General features: G+C 41.0%; 1 protein-coding gene across 2 annotated transcripts; it reads left to right on the plus strand.

Annotated features, from left to right (window-relative positions):
* The first annotated feature begins 1,801 nt into the window (after positions 1–1,801).
* Positions 1,802–25,578, plus strand: LOC121621098 (protein PFC0760c). 2 transcript variants are annotated; one of them, XM_041957413.1, is made up of 6 exons: positions 1,802–2,746; positions 11,318–11,415; positions 11,713–11,781; positions 13,668–13,719; positions 25,165–25,201; positions 25,291–25,578. In XM_041957413.1, the coding sequence occupies exons 1-6, from the start codon at positions 2,251–2,253 to the stop codon at positions 25,331–25,333; spliced, it is 795 nt and encodes a 264-aa protein (XP_041813347.1). In that variant the 5' UTR covers positions 1,802–2,250; the 3' UTR covers positions 25,334–25,578. The 2 variants fall into 2 exon arrangements, with proteins under 2 accessions (XP_041813347.1, XP_041813348.1); XM_041957414.1 differs by having other exon boundaries at positions 11,324–11,415.
* Positions 25,579–26,177: the final 599 nt, after the last annotated feature.

The raw sequence follows: 26,177 nt of genomic DNA on the forward strand, positions 1-26,177 counted from the left end.
CACAGAGACAGAGCCAGAGAAGCTCACATTACACTGACTCTGACAGTGTTTGGTTTTAAATAGAGTGGCTGTCAACTCCTCATTGCACAAATCCTTCTATTTTGGGTGCAGTGTGTAGGGGGAGGGACAGACAAGAAGACAGTCTAGGTTTGGCATATACTCTTGGTAGCACATACACTGTGGCTGCATGAGCAGTGGGATATACTGGAGGAATACAGAATTTCTAATAACATGTTTTGGTCCAGTTGCTCAGATATTGATGAGGACCAACAGTCTGACCCCTACATGCTGCAATGTTCATTACACCTCACAGTATAATAGTGTCAGACATACAATAATTATTTACAATGATTGAAACTAAAAAATATTTGTACTGATGGCAGCAAAAGGTCACAGGGTTCTTGAAATTTACAGGATATCCCCTTGGAACCATTAATGTCTGCATTAAATTTCATGGAAATATGTCCATAAAATCATGTTCTCTAGGAATTAAATCCCATTTGCATATTTTTGCATAGTATCGCTGATTTTCAGTGCCAAGGTTAAGCGCCAGTGCAGGAAGAAGGGTAACCTTTATGTAGCAAGGCAGATAGTAAAGGGGTCGGTACACTGTGAACAAAGTCCTTTTTATATTGTTGAACAATATAAAAATACTTAAACAAGGACCAGCAGAAGAGGGCCCAGATGTCCATCAATATGTATTTCTATCCAGAACTGACAATATGACATTCACATCCACTTCACTCAATGACTGGTTGGACCACCATTTCATTTACACAAATGAGCGCAATGTCATGAATGTCTTGAGAAGGGACTCTCCGAATAAAATATTATCATCCTTCCAAAAATAATTATGTTTTGACCTTTGCTCTGACAAGCAAGCTTTTTGCCTTGCCTTTGATTGAGACAATTTGGAACAGCTCTAAATAATTTTGGCTTTAAGCACGGTTGGAGGACACTTCATAAGAAGTAATTTGTTTCAAGCATACACCAAAGTTACAGTGGTGGCAACATTTAGCATCTCCAACCTTTATTGCCAGACACTGGAGTTAGCACCACATTACAGCCAAGAGATGAATGTTGATTTGTTTTGTAATTCTAACTGTATAATCATGACTTTTCCCTGGTTTTGGTTGTCTAACATACCTTAACCACAGTTTCATGGCCTTGTAGTTTCAGGGTCATGTACTCTAGAAGCATAGGTCAGGGAGTTACTAAAATAAATAATAACCATGCTCTGGCAGCATAAATATCTATATCAATGCCATGGCTTTGGTCTGTATTTGAGATTCCGTGCTCTGGATCACAGCATTAGAAGGACAAACAGATAAATCTCCAAAATGATCTACCTACATCATTGTCCCTAGACCCTCATGCAATGAAGAAAAATGTTCAGCCACCTACTCCAAAAGGAAGATGTTGTAACAGATGTATCAGCCTGTACTGTGTACAACTACATATCCAATGTCCTCCCAACTCTATGCCAACTGATGCCCCTCCTTTCTCTCACAATATATGGCCATCATTGACTAGGCCTACTTCTGCTGTGGTCCTCTCTAAAGTTAAGCTTGAACCCTTGTTCTAAAGTTAAACTTGAACATTTGATGATGATGGAAAAGCAAGTATGCTCCACTCGTGCCTTATACCCCCCTCCAATCTCTCCCCTCTTCTCTGAGTATCTTAACTTATGGATTGTGCAGGCCTGCCCACCAGCATTTGCCCCTGTCAGTCAGCCTGACTGCCCCCCTTCTTCTTAGCTTACCCCATAGGTTGGTCAAACTCTTTTTCTGTCGCTCTCACATTAGTCCTGTCTGTGTCTCCAACGTTGACCAGATACTGACAGCTCTCCTCTCAGCTTCTTATTGCAGTCTTAACCTCACACAAGTGCTGCACTGGACTGAAAGACACACTGTCTTGTTGTTGTCCCAGATTCAAAGAGAGGGCTGCCTGCTTTTCTAAGGATAATTTTTGCCCGCACTGTCTGCCTGGATCTCAGCTTGGAATATCTTCTCTGCTTGTTGAACTTGAACTTGTCTTGGATGCCATTATAATTGGTGTCCATTTCCTACTGTAGCAATCTAGGTGTGTGTTTGAAGTTGTGAGGCTTGTGAGGCTGTGTGTGTGTGCGTGTGTGTGTGTGAGTGTGTGTGTGAGTGTCCGTGTGTGCGTGTGGGACAAGGCTGCAGTGCTGGACTCCTGCAGTGATTCCAGGTTAATTCCTCATTAGTTGGCCCAGTCCAGACTGTGATCATGGCATCGTTGAGAAGTTTGATTCTTGCGCTGTTGCTGGCGCTGCTCTGCTCCTTCCATACCCCTTTGGCTCCCACTGCCAAGGCACAAGACCTGCCATTCCGCTCCGAGCAAGGTCTGGCAGCTGACGACGATGATGATGATGATGATGGGGATGATGACGATGATGATGATGATGATGATGACGATGATGATGACGATGATGATGATGACGATGACGATGACGATGATGACGACGATGACGACGATGACGACGATGATGATGACGACGATGATGACGATGATGATGACGACGACGATGACGATGATGACGATGATGATGATGACGATGATGACGACGATGACGATGATGATGACGATGATGACGACGACGACGATGATGACGATGACGACGATGATGACGATGACGACGACGATGATGACGACGATGATGATGATGATGACGACGATGACGACGATGACGATGACGACGACGACGACGATGATGATCATGAAGGTCAGTCACTTTAAATATGCAGCAATTTATATGTTCTCATATCCCTGTGTCCCATCCTGTGTTAGCACATATGCAGACATCTGCTCCTGAAGCACATTACAAACTGCGTACTTTCAAAGCATCAGTATAATAATTTGAATGGCAATATGCTGCCTGTTCCCTGTCACACTATAATTGGCCAATCAAATTGCCAAAACATAGCACAGAAACGAAGTAAACCATAGCTCTGATGCAACAATGTTGCACCCATCTATGTTATATAAGAAGTTTAAGCTTCAGTGAAGGCTGATGCTTTGACACGCAGTTGTAATTTGTTTCAGGTACAAATGTGTGCATGTACATTACAGGACAGTGTGCAAATAGGGAGGAGCTAAGACAAACATTAGCCACTCCCCAGTCATTAACATTCTCACAACCTCATCATCTCTTTGCCAGTTCTTATTTCACTGTCTCAGAGCTCATAGGTAGTCAAAGTCCCTCCTCCACCCCTTTTCAGCTGTCCATTTCCCTTGTTGTCTCTGACACTGTGTTCTTTTCCCTGCTTAACTAGAGTTATGAACACTATGGGGAAATTGAACTGGCCCATCTGAAGTCCAACTGTCCGAAGTCCTTCGTACAGTACAGTAGATATGAACTTGGGGACTGCAGAAGCATTGATTTGAGAGAGAGAAAGAACAAAAAACCAGTGTCACACAAACCAAGAATGACTTGGAAATCACTCATTGGGGTCAATTAGTCTGAGATTGTTTGATTTGTGTTTCGTTTGAAAGAATGGTTCCTCCAGAATTCCTCAACTATAGGATCATCCTTTCTCAATTGCTTTGGATCAGATTGACCTGCATTTGTGTCTTTATGTGAATCTACAGAGAAAGAAAGAGAGACAGTGATATTGGGGGTGGATTAGGGAATCGGGGTGTTTGAGAAACAGAGGGAGAAAAAAGCGCAAGGTGAGGTGCAGGAGGGCCACTATCTAAATTAATTAATTTAAAGCTTAGAATACCAACAGATGTAAAGTTTCTCTCTTTTTCCATATCTCTCAGTCTCTTTCTTTCTCTGTAGAGCATTTACGCTGCTGTCTGTGAAAGAAGTAATGCACAGAATTTATTTTTCAACTCTGCTGTGTGCATTTGTAAAATTGCTATGGATAATAGAATAACTTTCAGTGTTTCTATAACAGTGTGATAATCATGCCACTTTTATTTTCTAAAATGCTGATGTTCTAAACAACTAGATATAATGATAACTTTTGATGCACATGTCAGTAGCTTACATTAGAAATGAGTATTTGTTTTCAGTTTCATGCAATTTCATGCAAAGTATTCAGCCTTTATTTGGCCCTGATATAATTGAATACAAATATTTGAGTCATTTATGAAACTAATCCGAACAAATGTATAACTCCTCATTTGTTATTAAATGTTACAGCAGTGGATTTGCTGATGATTTTTCAGACCTTCAGAGAGAAAGTGTTTGGGAAAAGAGAGAAACATCTCTTTCTTTAGAGGAAGTAAAAGATTTAAAGCTTAAATGTAAAATTGTCAAGAGATGAAATGGTTGTCTGCTTTTTCTCTTCTTGTTTGGAAATATGTGATTTTGAGATGACCGTGAATATCCATGTGTGGAAAATATGACATCACTTCTGTCCATATGTCTTTAACCCTACTTTCATTCATTAAATAAATCAAATGATCATTAACTGCCTAAATGCAAATCTGTTACCAAAGACAAAGACCTTGTATGTATATGAGTTGTAAAAGTGCATGGAGAGCATCGTTGCTTTTACCAGAAGCCTGTAAAATCATATTTGGCCATGTTACTTGTATGAGGACCAGAATGCTGAGCTACAGACATTTCTTCAGACATGTTCTTCTTAATTGTGCTTTTATAAAGTTTTGTATGGAAGATTACAATAGTGGTGGGATACAACAGTTAGGCACAAATGTAATATGATCGCAACAGTCTTTATTAAAATTAAGGTTCTGATGCAGATTGCAACATCTGGGTGATACATGTTTCCTTGGTAAGTTTGAAAAAAAAAATAAACAATTCCCAACACTTTGAAGCCATTGCAATAATGACAAAGTCAACTTTTGAAAATGTAATAGACAATGGTCAAACGCAAAAAGAGCGTGTTCATTGAGCATACTCATGTTTTTTGGTGAATGGTGAACTAAAGTCTGCAACTATAAACTTGAACGTGAGCATCAATAACTAACCACGAGAGTCAAAGCGAATTATAAACACCACCAACTGATTTTAGAAAATGTCATACAGACTCACTGAAGAGAGAAAGAGAATCCTCATGTGGATGAACGAGAGATAGGGAGCATTAGAATATGGACAAAAATCTTGATATAATATGAAACTGTTCTTTGATCATGAAGCCTAATGTCACTGTGTAATTTCTTTGACAGATCTGTGGTAAATTTGAGGCTCGCCAACTCCTTGAAACAACCATTTAATATGACTTCATTATATAGGCATCCAGCATCCCTGGCCAACAGCAAACTCACTACTATGCAAAGGAGCAGTTACCTTCACATCCCAACAAGAAGCAGTAGTGGAGGAAGTACTCAGATCCTTTACTTGAGTACTAATAATACCACCCTGCGAAAATATTCAACAGCAAGTAAAAGTTCTGCATTCAAAACCTCACTTAAGTAAAAATACATAAGTATTATCAGCAAATTGTACTTACAGTATCGAAAATAAAAATACTCATTCTGCTGGAGATGTTTAAGTTTGGGGTAATTGTAACTACTGAATGTCCTGTTGGGTGCTTTAATCTACAGCAATGCATCACATTCTATAAGATCATCATATGCTTGTAGTTTGCTGTCCTGTAAGAACCACGTATCTCTAAAAGGGCAACTTTTCATGAGCTCAGAAAAACAGCCCTGTTTTCAGCTTTGTGACACTGCATTTCCCAGCTAATCCATCCATTTTAAAAAATCATTTAGTTTAAGAAGTAGGAGAGTTTTCTCAACCCATAAAGGGTTGTATCCTTTAGTATAGTATTAGAGAAGTTGGACATACATGGGTTTCACTAGACACAAAAGGTATGAAAAAATTGTAATTTGAAAAGTAACTACTGACTAAAGTTGTTAGACAAATGGAGTGTAGTTAAATAGTACAATATTTCCTCTTACAGGTGGTCGCACAGAAGTATGACATTTTTGATTTGCTCTTTTCTTTTAAGAGTGAGACAGGAGCCAATCAGGTGTCCCTGCTCATGGCAGTAAAAACAACTGCGGAGACAACAGCAGGGTTGCAGTGGTTACTTTTAGGAAATCTGATTTTGCGGTCAACGGGAACTGAATCACGCTTAAAAAGTGGAGAGAAAATGTTTTTGTGTGTCAAAGCAAATTCATCCACCAACACAGCGGCATCAGCTGACAAGCCCGGAGGCACGAGGCACGTTTCTGGACTCAAATGCAGAACTCAGACACCACAGCAAGGTTTCAAAATCAAAGAATAATTTATTAAACAAAAGGCGCTCAGGATAATAACAGCTCATACGATGTATGGCAGAAAAGTACAACAAAAGACGCTAAGGAATAATTTGGAAATGTAACACAAAAAGGACTCAATCGGCAAGATTAAAGTATCAAATGAAAACTCAAGACAAGGCTAGAAAAATAATATACTAAACTAGGACTTACGTACAAAACAGACTAGGAACAACACGGAGACAAGGATCTTGGAATGCTGGATAAATCACAGCTTAGTACAAAGACATGGCACGAGACAATCTGGCACAGGACAAAGGGAGACGCGGACTATATATACACGAGGTAACAATGAACAGGTGGAGACAATTAGGGCGGGGTAGACAATCAGACAGGCGGGAAACACACCGGGAAGTCAAGGGCCTGAAACGAGAGGAGAGTTAGGTTTCACAATAAAACAGGAAGTGTAAGACAAGACATGACGCTTGTGAACAAAAACACTTAACAGATCTGACGAGGCATGACAGTACCCCCCCCCTCTAGGGCCGGCTCCTGATGGCCCAGGAGCATCAGGATGTTGCCGCTTGAAGTTTGCTATTAAGGTTTTGTCAATTATGAAGCTCGTGGGAACCCAGGATCTCTCCTCTGGGCCATAACCCTCCCAGTCCACCAAATATTGAAAACCCCGTCCATGTCGGCGCATGGCGAGGAGCTTCTTAACCGTGTAGACGGGGCCTCAGTCTACCAGGCGAGGAGGTGGGGGTGGTTCGGCCCCAGCGACGAACAACCGGTCGCTGGGGCAGCCTGCAGGGATCTCATTACCCTCATTAGCCTGTTGCACATCCTTTTCTATTTGCCAAGAGACCCCTACTACCACACAGTTCAGTGGCAGGATGGTTCCAGGTTCTTTGGCGGTCGGTTCCGGTTCGTACAGCCGTGACAGAGCGTCCGGTTTGGTGTTCTGAGATCCGGGTCTGACTGAAAAACAGTGCCCATCGGGCCTGTCTGGCATTAGGTCTTTTAGCAGTTTTCAGATACTCTAGGTTCTTATGATCTGTCCATACGAGAAATGGCTGGTCTGCTCCTTCCAGCCAGTGCCTCCACTCTTCCAGGGCAGTTTTAACAGCTAGTAGCTCCCTCATCCCACATCATAATTCTTTTCTGCTGGGTTCAACTTACGTGAGAGGTAGGCGCATGGGTGAATCTTATTGTCCTTAGCTGATCTTTGGGACAGAACAGCTACCACTCCTTCATTGGAGGCGTCTACTTCTACCACAAGTTGGCGTTGTGGATCAGGTACCGTGAGAACCGGAGCAGAGGTGAAGGCTGTCTTCAGGCGTTGGAATGCCGCATCTGCACCTGGAGACCACTGAAACACTGTTTTAGCCGACGTGAGCGCATGGAGTGGAGCAGCAACAGAGCTAAAGTTTCTTATGAACTTCCTGTAAAAGTTTGCGAACCCCAAGAATTGTTGAAGCTTTTTTCTGTTGGCTGGAATAGGCCAATTAGCCACAGCGCTTACTTTATCTGGGTCCATCTGGACCTGATTCTCGTTGATGACATAGCCCAAGAATGACACTTGTTTCAAGTGAAACTCACATTTCTCTGCTTTGACGTACAAATGGTGTTCGAGTAATCGTGTGAGTATCTGACGGACATGACGCTGGTGAGACTCGAGGTCAGGAGAGTGTCACGGATCAGGTTCAGAGGCCCAAACGCGGACAAAGACACAGCAGACAGTTGCGTCCAAATGAAAATATTTATTTACAATCACAAATGTAACACAGGGAGTGGTGGTCAAAACTACAAAACAAAGCTACCTGTGCTCACTAGCAACTAGGCGAAAAAACTACCAGAACACAAAACTAGAATGGAGAACTGAACAGGTTAACAAGGCTAATAAACTAAGGATCCTATAAAGGCTGAACTGAAACAATCAACAAGAGATCAGAGCTTACTGACAGACAGATATGGGGAATGAGAGGGAGTACACCCAGGGCTGGGTGGCGTGGCAGTGTGGCTGTTGCTGGCTTGTAATAGAAGGTGGGTGAAGGCAGTTTCCAGGCAGGTCAACCAGAGGCAGATGAGTGTGGCAGGAGGGATCTTCAGGCGGCAGAGAGGGTCGGAACTAGGCAGAGAGAAAGCAGGGTTAACAAACAGAATTTTCGGGATGCGAGTCAAAATTACCAACAGAGCCAGGGTGCACTGACTGGAGGTTGTTTACAGACTGGCGTCGAGTAGTGGTCTGCTGGAATCTTTTGTACAGGCTGGAGAAGGCTTCAATTGAGGTGACCACTCCCCGCCGCGGCTGGAAACAATCTGGTGATTGGGATGAGCTGCACCTGCCCTCCACCAGCGTGGCAGTCATGCTCACACTGCCAGGGAAAGAAGGGAGGGAGAGGTACTGCCACTAGATGGTGCCAGAGGTGGAGGGCATGACAGAGAGAATATCAAAATATCATCGAGATAAACGAATAAAAAGTCATTGAGATATTCTCTTAATACATCATTTACGTACCCTTGGAAGACGGCTGGAGCATTGGTAAGTCCAAAAGGCATTACCAACATGACGCTCGTGAACAAAAACACCTAACAGATCTGACGAGACATGACATCAGCGAGACACATAGTCTTTTGCTCATTTAAATAAATCACATTTTTTTCAGGAATTCGGTTCTTGAATTCGTCCATCAACATAACTTGCACAGATGCTCAAAAGTTTGAAATTTGTTGGCCTGGCACCATTTATCAAACAGAACACTTTTCTCCCTCGTGAACTCTACATATGTTTGGGTGGCAAGTTTTTCCTAAATTTTTGCACTAATTCATACGCACAGAGGCTGGTGGCTTTCACAATGTCATAATTCATGCTGTCTTCAATTGACGGTGAGGTGCACACTTCTTGAGCCTTACCCACTAGTTTACATTGAAGCAACAGAGGCCAAACACCTTTAGGCCAGTTCAATGTTGCAGCAATATGTTCGAAAACATTAAAATATGAATCCATCTCAGACTCTCTAAAAGGTGGGACTAATATGATGTGCCAACTAACGTCAAAGCTAACCCCCCCACCCCACAAAAGAAAAACTGCCAACCAACAAGCATAGATAAGACAAGATAATGAGGAAGAAAAGAATCACACTTACCAGATACTGTGAAGAACGACAAGACAAAAAAAACAAATGAGCCCCTAAACCATGTTATGCCCCGGTCTAGGGGAACCTTTGACAAAACATGATGTGGTGCTCCCCCAGTCTTCCCACTCCAAGAAAGCCAGCAACAACAAGCCAAGTTCAAAATAGGAACAGTTTTATTTGATCAGAGGGAGAAATAACAAACAAAAACACTCTAGATAGCCCTAACTTACCTAACCAAAAGAAAAGGTAAATAAATGACAACAGATAAACCTACCTCCTATAAATGAGGAAACAGGAGAAAACTGGGTTAAATCAAAAATGCTTCTCCCTCCTACTAGTGCTCACCTTTGCTATTTAAAGGATTTAACAGAATTTGACATTCACCATGAATTCCGCTGAACACGCTACGACAGGATTTTATGATGCTGCTAAGCACTACTATGATGGCCTGGCGTTTCCTGGTGGTGGAAAGGCTGGTGAGGAGGAAGAGCGCAGTCCGTGGGCTGTTCAAACAGGTCAGGCATCCACCCCTTGACCAATCAGGCTAGGCAATCAAACCACAGAAGGGACACAACCACTCCTTGTTCCCTCATTCGTTGGGAAACACACACACACACACACACATACACAAAGGAGAAAGAGGAAACTGCAACAAACAGACAAAACTAAAACATGGACTACAGGGTCATGACATGAAGTAAAAGTACAAATACCTTAATTTGTACTAATGTACAGTACTTGAATGTTCTTACATTCCACCACTGACAATTTGACATGCTTGTACTAGACTACATTGTCAGAGATCTACAACTCTTGCAGCTCATTTGAAAACAAACAAACACAATTTACAAACTAATAGTTTACATCCAAACAAGTTTATGTAAAATATGATATATTGTTATAGATTTATCTATCCAGTAGTGTGTGAAATTGTTGATTTTATCTTGCCACCCACAACATTAAAATGCTGCTTTAGCGTTAATGCATTAGTAGTAATATTCCACTATTATACAGGTGCCATTCTGCTTCATAATGAGCAATTCTACTTTAATACTACAGTACGTTTGCTGATAATACTCCTGCAGTTTTCTTAAATAGCATTTTGAAGCTAGGACTTTCACTTTTAATTGTGTACATTATGCTATTGCTATTTTCACTGAAGTAAAGCATCTGAATATATCTTTCACCCATGTTGGTAGATACGTTGTTTTAGTTGTAAGTAGGTTGAATGCAAATAGAAAATGCATTCCAAATTACAGCATTAATCAAAATTAAATTAATGAGATGATGGTACACAGATGAATTTCTAAATGATTACTAACCAGAAAAATACAAGCACCTGTAACACAATGCAATGTTATGCAATTGCCTGACAGTAGTCTCCTAAAATGTTACCTTTGTTGAGACTGCACGTTTGTGTGTTGACTCACTTCTATTTTATGGCACTCTTGAGATTGACAAGTCAGGAGGATGCCATCAATGTGCTACCACCTCTGACAGTGTCAACAACAAGAAAAGATATTCTGGTTAGAGAACTGATTACATGAGAGTGACAGTGTTCATGGTGAGTAACCAAAAATTGGTTACTCACCTTTTCAGTTTATAATCAACACCATCAAAATTTTGGCCTGTAGAAGAGAAATAAGGCCTCTCCACATGTGACATTATTGTCATAATTCTGAGGAAAATGAGTAAAGAATCATCCTTACACATTTTGGGTCACTCCCTATGACTCCAGTCCCGGAGTGCCTCCAAAAGAGACACATCTACATGTTTTATATTCTGGTTTGATGTGAACTTCACTTGTCTCTCAAAAGTGTAGTCCAGAAGTTACTTCAAAATTACTGTGAACTATAATTGGCAGGCAGACCACTATCATTTTATGTCAGCGGTGAAACATGTATTTTAAGGCTGCATTGTTGAATGTTAGATCTGTTCAAGTATTTTAGTTCAAAAGTCCTATTTATTATCAATATTATGTGCAGATGATGATGATGATGATGATGATGACGATGACGACGACGATGACGAGGATGGTGTTTATCGCACAGGCTCTGTGTGCTCTTATTGTGAATTCTGTGAGGTATGTTTGAAATTAAATAAGACAAATTTAATGTAGCCATCAAAGATCAGTCAGAAAACTAGAGACTTTCACAAACTGATGTCAGTGAATCCAAAATAAAGACACATTACACAGTCTGTATAGATGGGAACCAACTCTGCAAAAGATAAAACAGCTGGGATGTGTTTCATTTTAAATTGAAATGAAAATAGGATAGACGCAATCATGCACTCTACATGTGTCCATTCTTTAGGTTTTATTATGTATACTGTTCTATTCTCCAGATTTCTTTTTAACACAAAATGTGTCTTCCTCTAGCACTGTGACAGCTGTGACAAATGTCCTTGTGAAGAGGGAGACAAGGGTAAACACTGTGATGACTGCAAGGTGAGAAAATACACATGAATCAGCTTTGGTTTACATCCATGAACATACCAAATTCATGTGCTTCGACCTGTGGCACATTAAATAAAAATAAACTAGTGTGATGCTATACATTCTAATGGACAATTATTTTGGTGATGTAGAAGAAGTAAAAAAAAAACGTTTTTTTTTAGAGGAAAGTCTTTTCCTCTGACAAACACACGTGTCAGATTTGTGGCAGATTTTCATGAATAATCATGTTTCCCAGCAGATGAATCCTAATGACTTTTGGCTCAGAAAAGATATTGGTGATCCTCTGACTTCATGTAGTGCCATCATCAGGTCAAATTTTTAATTTGCTAAAATAAGGTACATTACTTGAACATTTTAACATTACCTGCTAAATAGATAGGGCAGATGATGTAACTTGACACTGGAAAAAATAAAAAGGGATAAAGAAGAAGGTCGTCAACAGCCAGGAGACAGTGCAAAAAACAAAAAGAAGACATTTACTAACAAAAAGAAAGGTTAGGTTTAGGGCTAGGGTTCATCATCGTACATCTTAATTGTGGCTAGGGTGTCCTTGCTAAGTGCACATAATGAACCAAATCTGTTTTCACAATGCCTGATTGAGTAGCTTATCTACTACTAGATCCCAAGCAGAACAGCAACAAACAGACGAGCATATGCAAATGGTTGAACCCCTTTCAGCAGATCATAATTCTGTGAAACAACAAATCAAACGTGTGTCATTAATATGACCTGACTGACAATTTATTGAATAACTGAAACACTGGACTGAAATGAATAATTAAACTGACAACAAAAATGGGGAAACAGGGTCAAATGAATGCTGTAAAAAGCAACCTTTTCACAATCATACATGTTAACAGAAATACAGCTGTACACTCTTATTGAAAACCAAACAGCTTGAGGCCCTTTGAATTCAAAGATGCTGACCCAAACAACCTGATACAAACCTATGCTAATATATATATTATAATGAGGAATAAACTGGATCACACCACCACCAAAATCACACATACAAACCTGACCCAACATGTCTGTCTAAATCTAAATAACCCAAATCAGTGGGTCAGTTTGGCCATCAGTACATCTGACCAAGATTTTTAGCCCCAGTGGACAATGTATAATAATTTTTGGGACCACTGTCCTTTCTTCTAGTACGATTGTCAGGGCAAAACTTTCCCTTCAGCAGCACCTCGGCCCATGACAAGGAATCTCTAGTTAAAATCTGCTGTGAATATGAATCAGACTATGACCTTTCCCCCAGCATTATCCTTAAAAATGTATACAGTCCTCCGAGTCATCATTTGGCTTGATGCCATAGATGAGTTAGTTAAGTTATTTCTTAAAATCTGTACATGATGATGATTTAAATGTATGCCATTAAAGCGGCCCTAGTCATTACATAGTGAGAAAAAATGTTCCTTGAATGACTAGGAGAAAGGAACACTCTGTCTAGACAGTATAAAGTCACCAAGGCTTTTGTGCTGTTTCCAGATTTTGTTCAACATTTGGGTACTTTATTTCTAAATATTTAAATATTTGCCTTGCATTTACATTTTCGCTGCCGATGGTCTAAATTACACCTTCTCAATAACTCACATTTACATATTACTTTGCCCTCTCATTCCTGTTGGAAGTCCATGTATGCCAGGGCAAGAGAAAATGCTTGAAAAGCCAAAAGCCAGAGATGATAAGAAAATAAGGATGGCAAATAAAGATAATGACATTAAATCAAAATTGTGAGATGACTTGTCTCACTTTGTGCATGAAGCAGGTTGAGAAGCTTTGAAGTCAGTATATTTGATTAGGCTTCTTCCACTACTTTGTTCACATTTCTGACTGTACTTCTCTGTACTCATTAGTTTCTGTCTTGTTCACAGATGTGCAGTTTCTGCCATGTGTGTCCTGTGTGCCAAAATCTTTGCCAGCCTGGTGAGTGACTGCTACCGTGAGAAAAAGCAAATTTTTATCATATCACATTAGAGAAGGAAAGTTTACTTGTTGCTGATTTTCCTGTTGTATATCAAAATGCTTTCCACTTAGGACTTGCCATTCATAGTTATAAAGAGAAAAGCATCTCCCAAACTACACTGATGGCTGAAGGGTAGGCAGAATAATTAAAGATCAGCCAAAAGGACCTTCCGCAGGGAATAATACAATCTTCAGCTTTTTTTAGACTGTGTGATGCTTGATTGCAAAATTTCACCATGCCACTAGCTGCAACACAAGCCCAAAGTATCATTAATCTACCCCAATCTATGCTATAAAATTGGAGAGGTGTTCTTTTCATAAAATTCTGCACCCTTTTCTCTCCAAACATAACTTCAAGATTCAAGATTGCCTTTATTGTCATTGAGCATGGACATGTCAACGAAAATTGCATTGCAACCCCCGTATTAGAAACAAGATAATAAGATAAGAAAGGTAATAGAATAAAATAAAGATAATAGAATAAAATAAACTAACATGCAGTACAAATATGTGTAAATGCAATAAAAACTATACCAGAAATAAAAATATACTAAGACAATAAAAATATAATGAAACAATAAAATATACCAACAACAGGTGAAATATACTAAAATGTATATACTGAAATCCAGCTGACAATTTAGATAGGCGTGTGTGTACTTAAATGTTAAGGTGCAGGTGAAGGTGGACAAAGTGTGGTGTGCAGTGGCTCATTGTCCTCACAGTCTCTCACTCCAGTGGGGGGCTGCTGGGGATAATAGCTCTGACAGCTATGGGGAAGAAGCTGTCCCTCAGTCTGTTAGTGGTGGTGCGGATGTTCCTGTACCGCTTTCCTGATGTAAGCGGTACAAACAGTCTGTGGCCCGTGGCGATGGATCTTGCCCTGTTCCTGACCCAGCCTGCATATATAGAGTCTAAGTCAGGAAGGGGGCAGCCTACGATGCCCTGTGCAGTTTTAACCACCCGTGCCAGCTGTTTCCTCTCCTGTGTCGTGCAGCTGCCATACCACACTGTCACACTAAGGCAGAGGATGCTTTCAAATGTGGCCCTGTAGAAATTGACGAGCAACCGAGAGGAGAGTCCAGCCCGTTTCATTTTCCTGAGGAAGAAGAGCCTTTGTTGTGCCTTCTTCACCAGGCGGGAGCAGGACCAGGAGAGATCAGATGTGATGTGGAGGCCCAGGAACATGATGTTGTCCACACGCTCCACCACTTCTCCATCCATGAGGAGGGGGGCGTGATCCGTCTTCCTGGACCTCCTGAAGTCAAAAATGACCTCCTTGGTCTTCCCTGTGTTCAGCACCAGGTTGTTGGCTGAACACCACTGTGTGAGCTGGTGTATCTCCTCTCTGCAGTGGGTCTCGCTGTTATATGAAATGAGACCCACTACTGTAGTGTCATCCGCAAACTTCACAACTGTGTTGGTGGGGTGGATGGCAGCGCAGTCATGAGTAAACAGGGTAAAGAGGGCTGGGCTGAGCACACAACCCTGTGGCGTGCCCGTGCTGAGGGCCAGAGGGGATGATGTTGTGTTCCCTATTCTCACCACCTGATTCATCCTGACGTAGGTATTGGGCTGCTACAGGTGGGTCAGGGCTGTGTGCAGGGTGATGGAGACAGCATCCTCTGTGGACCGATTCCCTCTGTAGGCGAACTGAAGGCTGTCTAGGTCCGTGGGGATGAAGCTTCTGATGCACCTGGGAAGAATCCACTCAAAGCACTTCATGCACTTTAAATTATTTCCCCGTTAATTTATAGTAAAATACTGGCAGCTACAGTTGCCAGCATGATACTGTTCTTCAACAGTGTACCTACTGTAATATGCAACAACAGTTTATTACCGTAAAAGATATGACAGTAGTGTACTGTAGAGAATATATTTACTTTACAGTAAGATACTGTAATATCTTTTACGGTAATAAACTGTTGTTGCATATTACAGTAGGTACACTGTAGAATAACAGTATCATGCTGGCAACTGTAGCTGCCAGTAGTTTACCGTAATTTAACAGTGAATTTGTTTCCATTATTTTACAGTTCCTACTGTAAACTGTTTATGGGAGATTACCATAAACAGTTTTACTGTAAATGCAATGGCCTTACAACATTTATTAATGCCAAACATTTTCAGTCACTGAACAATTTAAGTAACGAGGAGGCAACACTGTATAAAATTTAATTCAGTAAAGTAACTGCATCCAAACGCCAGGCAATTTCAAATAATAAAATTGTTTTAAACTGCATTCTATGAAGAACAACCAATCATGTTACAGTAAACAGGATCAGAACAATCTGTATACAACCTGCCTTTAGTATCCATAGAATATTCCTTCACTTAAGATCATGTGCAATAGAAGAATGAAGTGAACAAAGGCTATGGTGGAGAAGGAATTTCCCCATTGAGACAACTGATAAAAGTGAACTGAACGGAACAAAATGCTAAGATGTGTTATCTTAAAATTCAACATGAACATATGCCTGCTGTATTCAGGTAAACGTTTTTACCTGAAATAGTCACACAGAAAAATGTTAAAATATAGCCTAGTCCCTGATTTGATAACAAATACAGAAATACAAAATGTAATGACCAAGCAAGCTAACATCAACAGTGGGATTTCAGTGACTACGGTAGGCTAAATCAGATAATTCATCAGATCAAATCAGTTCATTGCTTGCAATATGTAGCCTAGCCTAGTTCACAACAAATAACATGAAGCAGTAATTTTAACAAAATAAAAGTATATTCAACAGGAAAATGTCTTGTAAGATTGCATTTACCTTGCTAGTGATGCTCAGATGATGCTACCTGGTGCAACGCGATTTTGATTGTGACCAGACTGCTCAAGTTTGACTTGAGAAAGAGAAAAATACTGTAGTATTAGTTAGTTTTTTATTTATTATATTTTTATTTATTATTTATTATTTATTTATTTATTATTTATTTTTTGTTCCTCAAACAGTAATAAACTGTATTTAAAAATAATGTTACACTGCCGTAAAAACCCTGTATTTTTACAGTTATAATTTCCCATTGTATTGTATTTTACCGTTAAATCTTACAGTTGCCTACTGTTAATGTCTGTTCTTAGTTGTGGCTCCAAAAGTATATAAATTTACAGTATTTTACCATATCTAGAAATAACGGTACATTACTGTTAGAATTTGGCCGTATTTTTACGGTAATAATTTACAGTGTGATTACCGGGGTCAGAGCAACAGGCCGGTAATCATTCAGGCAAGTGATGGATGTCTTTTTAGGTACCGGAATGATGGTGGAGGACTTGAGGCACTCAGGAACCATAGACAGCTGCAGGGACAGGTTGAAGATGTCAAGGAACACTCCTGCTAGCTGGTCAGCGCATGTTCTCAAAGTCTGGCCTGACACCTTATCCGGTCTTGTAGCTCTGCAGGTGTTGATCCTCCTCAGGGTGGATGTCACCTGGTGCTGCTGCAGGACGAGGGGCTGGTGCTGCTCCTCCAGCCGGGGTAGGTGTGTAGCTTCTTGGCTGCCTGATGTGTCGAAGTGGGCAAAGAAGCTGTTTAAGGTGTCAGGCAGGGTGGGGATGTGGCTGGAGAGCTGAATGTTTGGCTTGTAGCCTCTCATGGTCCTCTCCACATGTTCTGGGGGTTGTTGTTATTGAAGTGATCTTCAATTTTGTTTTTGTACCGGAGCTTGGCCTGCTTCATTCCTTTCTTCAGCTCTGCTCGGGCCCTGCTATAAACCAGCCTGTCACCAGCTCTGTAGGCAGTATCTCGGGCTTTCAGCAGGGACCGCACTGCGCTGTCCAGCCATGGTTTCTGGTTGGGAAACACTGTGATGGTCAAAGCAGTCCTGAAGTGCAGAGGAGGCCTCCTCAGTCTATATCTGTGCTGTCCTTGTGGTCGGCTTTGTTCTGCAGGCCAGATGCTTGTGTGAACACCGCCTTCAGTTTAACATGATTAAAGTCCCCCACTACAATCACAGCCACATCCTGGTTGTCGTTCATCTGCCCGGAGATTAGGCAGTACAGCTCCTCTAATGCCACAATAACAATGGACGAGAGTTCTCTAACCAGTTTGAATGGTCTGCATTTCACCGCCAGGTATTCCAAATCAGGAGAGCAGGAGAATGTGCTAACGGTGTGTGTGTGGCTGTACACCATTACCAGAAGTGTCAGTGACCAAAAAAGGCATGAGTAGCTAAAACAATAAACAACATACATATTTATGGCTCCTACAATATCAGCCCTAATTATTATTTCAAGTGATAATTACACAACTATATTCCAATATATATTCCAAAATCGATCTTTCATAATGCCAGAGGTTGCTAGCACATAGCCTTGAAAGAGTGCATTACTATCACTCTGAATCAATCTTTGTCATGTTGAATGTGTGCAGTATGCAAGGGCAAAGTCAAGACAACAAAACAGTCAGTCAGATTGAGCTTCTCAAAGCACCTCTGCCTACAGTAGAAGGTAGATCTTGTTGGTGGGTCTGTTCAGAAAGCCCGTCTTGGTCTTGATCCGAACATGATATACAAGTCCTTTCTTGTCTAACGATTTTTCCAGTTAGCCAGGAACTCCAAGGTGCTGAATCATCTTTAGAGGCAGAAGATGGTTCAGGGTAAGTGCTTCTAGGTTATTTGGATCTGTAGAAGCCTTGCTGATGGGACGACTGTTCAATCAAAATTTATATAGAACTTTACAACACTCAAGGTGACCCAAGTGCTTTCCAGTTAAAAACAGTGAAATTAGAAATGAAAACAGGACTGTTGAGGATTGCTTCAGCTTCACATAAAACTGAAAACTCAAGATTTTGCACATTAAAGGTTGAATTGAGAACCTTTCGTACTAATCTAATTCATCTTTCCATACACCTCCATGTTGTGAGCCAGCAGAGGGTGGAAGATCCAGTTGATTCCTTTCTGGAGGAGTGAATTATGAATTTGAGTTTGATTCCAATTTTCAATTGCCTCCTTCAACTTGTGCTGAGCTCCCACAAAAATGGTACCATAGTTCTTTTACTTGACCGCGTCTAGCTGTAAAACGTTAAAGGGCATTAATGAACGAGTCTGTATCAAGAGAGGCTGCAATTTTGATGTGAATGACTCTAACAGCTAAACATGCGAAAAGAACACCATCGTACTTCACAACACTCCTTCCATGTGTGGCAACGTGGTGGTACTTTTATATCATAAAGGGGCTGTAACAGAATGATACAAATGGCAAGCCAGACAACGCCACTAGCGACTTTCACCCAAGGAGTTTTACCCAGTTCTACACAGTAAGGCAAACACAGGTTCGAGCACTACAGACAGAGACATGGTTCAAAAGCAAATCAGGATTTATTTATTAATGATTATTTAAACAAAAAATTAAATGGGAAGTGTCTGTGGAAGGCAAAGAAGGAATTAGCACTGAGCAATAAATGCAGATCAAAATTACGGTAGGATGTATGGAAATTACAATTTATTATCTTAACAATAATTGTTTTCACTTAAAACACTTCCAAACTAAATTATTAAAACTATCAAAAAAAAAAGGGAACGGGGAGTGAGTGGAAGCTAGCAAGGGGGAGGCAAGGAGGCAAACTACCGAAGGAAGTGTCTCAGGAGTGCACTTACCCTGCACTCATGAACTCACAGCAAACAGGTGCAAACTATCGTGTCCCAGTGCCCTTATCACTACAACAGAAAGGTGCAGGGAACCACCCCGAGTGCCTAGCCTGGGGGAGGAGAAAGGAAATGCTACCAAAGAAAACTGTATTAAACCAGTTGGTTCCAGCTAAAAGGGCAAATTTTAATAGCACTTACAAAAACCAAATCTAAGACAAACAAACACTCATCTCAACAAAACAAAACAGTCAAACAAAACAAAATACAAAACAACAAAAAACAAAACAGTAGCTGATGGTGTCTGAGCCAGTGCTACAGTTACCCTGATGTCCTTCAGTCTGGAACAATTCACCACTCAAATCCCTTTTAATGGACACCACAACGACCAGGCCATCAGTGCACAACAGACAGGAACTCAGAGACATGACCATGTGGCAGCCACCAGGCACAGACAAAGAAAGGCAGCCTTCATGCCACAGGTGTCTTAAGTAGGCTGCCAATTTAGGGGGGTTGGGAAAGGGGAGGAGTTGACCTACCTTTTGAAGAGGCTGCAATCTGCAGCCTCTAGCTCAGATTCTCTCTGCTACACATGCTTCACTCCAAGGGGTCAAAATTAGTCAGCTTCAACATAGGTGAAGGGGTCTTCATCAGGAGAGACTCTGTCCAGAGACAATTCTGGCATCTGCTTTGTCCAGGAGTAGCATTTGTACGACACATAGCACATTTTGATAGAGTTCTTCTGATTGATGTGGTAGCACCAGGAATCCAGTATCTTTGGCGCAGTCTGGATAACATGTGGCTGCGACGACGATGTACCACCTTTTCATGAATATGTCGAAGAATTAGGTCTGAAATATGGAGGTCTATGTCCAGTATGATAGGATGTTCCATGTCTTCTGGCACTGCTGCTCAATCGTCCACCAACTCCAACCAACCGAGCAGATTACCCCCCCATACCACTGCCATCCTTGTCCATAGCCTTGTCACTTCTCGTCTGGATTACTGTAATTCCCTTCTATTCGGTCTTCCTGTCAAGTCACTTCACAAACTTCAACTGGTTCAGAATTCAGCTGCCCGCATCATCACCAGAACCCCTTCCATCCACCACATCACTCCTGTCCTTCAGCAGCTCCACTGGCTCCCCATCAAATTTCGCATTGACTTCAAAATCCTCCTGGTAACATTCAAGGCCATTCATAACCTCGCCCCTCCTTACCTGTCAGCTCTCCTCCACGTCCACACCCCCTCTCGCTCCCTCAGATCTTCCTCTACTATCAACTTGTCTGTCCCCTCCGCCCATCTCACCACAATGGGGAGCAGAGCATTCAGCCACTCTGCTCCCCGGCTCTGGAACTCATTACCACCCGAAATTAAAAACATTGATTCATTTTCCTGTTTTAAATCCACACTCAAAACTCACCTGTTCAGACTTGCTTATCCCACATGAGGTCAAATGGTCAGTCTGATTTTACACTTATTTGTTTTATCACTTGTTTATTTTATTTCATTGTATGTTATCGTATTGCTGTTGTTTGATATTTCTTGTGATGTACAGTGTCCTTGAGTGTCCTGAAAGGCGCTTTTAACAAATAAAATGTATTATTATTATTATTATTATTTCCATCTCACTATTTGCCGGTTCGTCAACTGTGAGATCAGTATTTCCCTGAGCCTCATGTTTTCCTATCTCCTTCTGTAACAGATCTCTCTGATGGATGTTACCTTGGTGAAGCAGACTTGTTTGTTTACTTTTTCTGATACGATACAGAAGCAGCTTCTTAAGTCTAAGCCTCCACACCAGGCATGTCAAACTCATTCCATAAAGAGCCATGTGGCTGCAGGTTTTCGTTCCAACCAAGGAGGAGCACCTGGCTGGAATCAATTAATCAGCTGATCTCAGTCTTCAGCTGATAACTAAGTGATCCCTTGATGTTGATTGGTTGGCCTGGTGTGCTCCTCCTTGGTTGGAACAAAAACCTGCAGCCACACGGCCCTTTATGGAATCAGTTTGACATGCCTGCTCCACACTATTGCCCTTTTCAAATGAGTCCAGGATGAGAAGTGCTGAATGAAGCAGGTTATTGTATCCACTTCTTCAGATGTCTGAGCAGCATTCACAGTTATTCCTGACTTCAGAATTGTTTGGTGAGATTTGGTGCTAACAAAGAAGCTGTATGTTACTGATCAGATTCTCAAAGGCAGTGATGTGACTGATGGTCCTGTGGTCAACCTGCAGACCAGAAGTTCTCGTTACGTCACATTTTGGTCTGCATTTGAATATTTTAAAGTGAATCTGCTGCCGTTTGGGTTATTGACCCATTTTTAGATTAGATTTAGTGGCCGAAGATCAGGCTAACAAAGAAACTGAGCCATGTTTCTTTCTTCAGCAGGGACTTCACTTTCAAACCTTGGGAAGCCATGTCTGCTGGATCGTTAACTGTGTCAACATATCTCCACTGTCCTGCATGTGAGACCTTGAGAAACTCTATTGGCCACAAAAGTGCAGAACCTGAAGGTCTCATTATCGATGTATTTCAGAACAGAGGTGCTATCAGTCCAAAATATAGAGTCTGCTCCATCTGGCAAAGGACCTCAGTCTTCTCAGCAGATGGAGACGACTTTGGTCCTTCCTATACAGGGCATCTGTGTTGGTGGACCAGTCAAGTTTATTGTTGAGGTGGACACCCAGGTATTTGTACTCATCCATGATCTCAATGTCCAAACCCCAAATGCTCACCAGTGAAGTCTGTGGTGCTTTCCTGCGAAAGTCAATCACCATCTCCTTAGTTGGTGAGTCTGGTGCTTGCTGACATTGATGTGCAGTTGTTTTAGTCCACAGCAACAGTCGACAAAGTTGGTGATAGCTTCCCCATATTCCAAAACATTTCCCTGTGATACACATCCAACAATGGCTGTATCATCGGAGAACTTCTGGAGGTGGCAGCTGTCTGTGTTGTGTCTGAAGTCAGATGTGTATAGTGTGAAGAGAAAAGGAGAGAGTACAATACCCTGGTAATGCAAACTACCACAACCAACACACAGCTGCGAAGCGCTACATACTCTTTTGTTGAGGTAGTCAGTGGTCCATGCAGCCTGGTGGCAGTCCACTCCAGCTCCTTCCAGCTTCCCACTGAGCAGCGATGTCTGGATTGTGTTGAAAGCACTGGAGAAGTGAAAAAACATGACTCTCACTGTGCTCCCAGTGCTCTCCAGGTGGGAGAGAGAGAGTGATGGAGCAGGTAGATGACTGCGCCTTCCACACTGATGCCCAGTTGGTATGCGAACTGTAGGGGGTCTAGTTCACTGCTCACCAGGTGACGGAGGTGGTTGAGTATAATCCTCTCCAGGGTCCTCATCAGGTGGGAAGTCAAGGCTACCAGCCTGAAGTGGTCGGGCTCCCAGGGATGCATGGTTTTTGGCACTGGAACCATACAGGAAATTTTCCACAGGGCTGGAACTCTCTCCAGATAGAGGCTCATGTTGAAGATGTGCAGAACGAGAACTGACTTACTTGTCTGTAGGCAAACCGTAGTGGCTGTTATTTGCTGATAACATCAGCTTTCAACAACACACATTTTTCAAGATCATCTGAAGGTTTCATCTGATTTTAGAATGACTGGTCTAAAATCATAGTTTTCAGCTGAATGTGCTTTCTTAGGGACAGGAATAATTCCAGAGCTTTTCCGAAAAGCAGGGACCTTTTGAATATCTGAGGACTGTTACAAAATACAGCACTATGCTGGTTTTAGCTGCTTTTTTAAAGGTAAATGTAAAATCCTGTGAGGTCCCATAGCCTTCTTTGAAGAGATGTTTAAAAAGAAACTGCACGAATTGAGTGAGTGAGTCTGTTCTCAGCACACTCAGTGGAGGATGAAGAGTCCAGCTCCTTGATACACTAATGTCAAATCTCAGATAAAAATATTTAAATCACTAAGCAATTTCACATCATCTGTGACAACTCAAATCTTAGGTGATTTCAAGCTTGTGATAGTCTTCATCGAGTCCCCATAAAATATCCTTCTGTCGTTTCCTGGCTATTCTGGTTAATTTCCTTCTGCACAGATCTGAGTGCCAGATGGTCCAGAGTTTCAAATGCTATTTTTTCCTGTTAGTGCAGTTGTTTATCTGTTTTGTAATGTAAAGTTTGTTATTTATATAGATAACAACTTTCTTTTTGGCAACCAGATCGTTGGTGCAAAATGTATAGTTTGTTCTTGCTTTTGTGACTATGTCTGCGTCCTGACTAATGAATGCATTCCAGTCAGTGCAGAGAAAGCAACCATTCAGAGATTCCACACTGCCATTTGACCTCACAGCCACTGTTTTAATCTTCAATTTGCAGCTCTTCAAAACTGTCTTGTAAACTGGGATTAAGTACACAATATTGTGATCAGAATTGGCAACGGGGGTCTCAATCTAGCATCATAGGCACTTTCTACATTCCCATAACACCAGATTTCCCAACTCATCCAGAAAGCTAACAATGACCGGAAGAAGCCAGGTCTCAGTAAGCATTATATTTCCTGCTTCCTGGTACTCATAGCAGAACATGGCATTATTATGTAACCCCTCAGTTTTATTTTGCAGTGATCTGATGTTGCTCAATGTCATTGCTGGATGCCATGGCATAACAAATACACATTAACTTTTATAGGTTAAAATATATTTTTAAAAAAGCCCAAAAAACATTTATGGGTCTCAGCCATAAGAGCCCAGGTTGCCAACAGAGCAGCAGCACAATGAAGTCTCACATGATGAACAACTATGGACACTGCAGGAAGTGCAATATGCATTATTAGGGCACAGATATCAAAGCTTGCCACTTACCACAACAGAATGAATCAAGGCAGACAGCACAGAGATATTAACAACATGAACTCCACTGCAACTTCAGCCAACAAACACATTTGAAAGCAAAAATAATGCACCGCAGTGATTGTTGACATTTTACTCTGCAAAGTGAGGGGCACAACAAAATACTGTCCTTTCTTTATGATCCCGTATGGTCAGGCAAAATAAAAGAAACTTTGCACTTACTAGTCATTCAACAAATCCCTGCCACAGTGACATAAATCAGAGGGTGGAATAGGACTATAAGTCTACAACATTATACGCAGCCAATACACCAAAGATTGCATATTGCTCTTTTTACTCAGACACTCACTGGTGCCAGCTCAAATCACAGTTTTGTCATTCCAGCTTTTTAAACACTTTGGTATGATTCAAATCGAATCAGTAGCTCCAGTCCAGTAATCATATCCACCATTTTGTAAAAAATGACCTATTGAAGCCAGACAGGATGGAGCATGTTAGCTGACTTACATCGCAATGGGATGTTAGCCATTTTTTTCCGTCTCTATACTACATTTAATCTCCATCAATCACACAGAGATATTTTCAAATCTGACACCTTCTCCAATCTAACACACCATCATTCCTAAATGCCCCTCGAACCACTGGATTTGTTCACTTTAAACCACTGATGAAAATGACAAAGCGTCATATTTCCTCTCGATATGAACTTAGAACACCAGACAAACCATCTCCCCTCAGACAGAATGGGAAACAGAATTATTGTTTCTGTTGTTGTGGAAGAAGGCATTGCAAGACGTAACCACTTGCTCATCCTGTGCAAAACTCCTTCTGATTCAGTTCAAGATTCTTCACAGTGCATATTACAGTAAATGCGAAGTTCTTCTTTAAGAATTAAGTCTCTCTCTCCTCTGACTACTACCTCTGATGAGAAATGTTGGACTTTGCTGTTTGTTGACAGGGGCTCTAGCTCACGCTTACTTTTTCTCTTTTATTTAGGAGGTTTTCTCGATGAAGTGACTGGATCAATCTACAAGTAAGTCATATTTACACTGAACTGAAACCTGTTGAAACAACTGTTTCTGATCAACAGTCTGAAAATTCTGCTTGTTTCTCCATCCATAGGACTGTAGCTGACGTCTTTGATGATGATGATGATGACAACTGAACTCAACCATATGTTGCCACCATGTGGCCAAACTAATATGTTTCATCTTCACTTCTGATCTGCATTGTTATTTTTGTCTTTTCCTTGAGAACATTAAATGTTTGCTCACCAATGAGTGAACAGAAAATGTTATGAAAGAATAACTTAATATATTTGTGTACTGTTGTTAACTGGCAAGTTTAAGTTGTACTGGAAAAATGAAAATGAAATATTTGAAGTAATATTTGAGGTATGTTAAATAAAAAAGAGGGTACATTTTCATTGACTGATTTATTGACTTTACAATACTCACTGCATTGAATGTCAGAAATACTGTAGTCAATAAGAGAAAAAAGTGTGTGGTTTGAAGATATAGATGGAGAATTCATTGATCAATTTAACCTAATGGTCCTGTCATGTTGCTCTGGAATCTAATCCCAGTTACTACTGTGTGAGAGAACAAAGACAAGAGATATCTGTTAAGAAAATTGGTAACATTGGTTTTGGAGAATATATTGGCAAAGGGAATGACTTAACTTCAGTTCTTTTGATTATTTTTGGTATAACTAAAATCAAATCATTGTGCCACCATGAAATATAAGAATGGCGGCACAGTGAAGGATATATGTTTTTAAGGACATACAGAACTCAACTAGATTTCCCATGGACAAAAAAACAGTCACTTGAGGTCACATTAATTTAGGTCATTTAGGTTCCTGCTTATACGAGCATTCTGTTTCATCTTCTCCCATCTGATAGGTGCTACAGATCACTGAATGCCATAACAGACAGACATAAGTAAGTGCAATGTTTAAACTGGAGACAAATTCCTTGTATATGCACACATACAGCCAAAACAGCTGAT

This window comes from Chelmon rostratus, chromosome 17, assembly GCF_017976325.1.
Source record: "Chelmon rostratus isolate fCheRos1 chromosome 17, fCheRos1.pri, whole genome shotgun sequence".
In the NCBI taxonomy this organism is placed as follows: domain Eukaryota; kingdom Metazoa; phylum Chordata; class Actinopteri; order Chaetodontiformes; family Chaetodontidae; genus Chelmon; species Chelmon rostratus.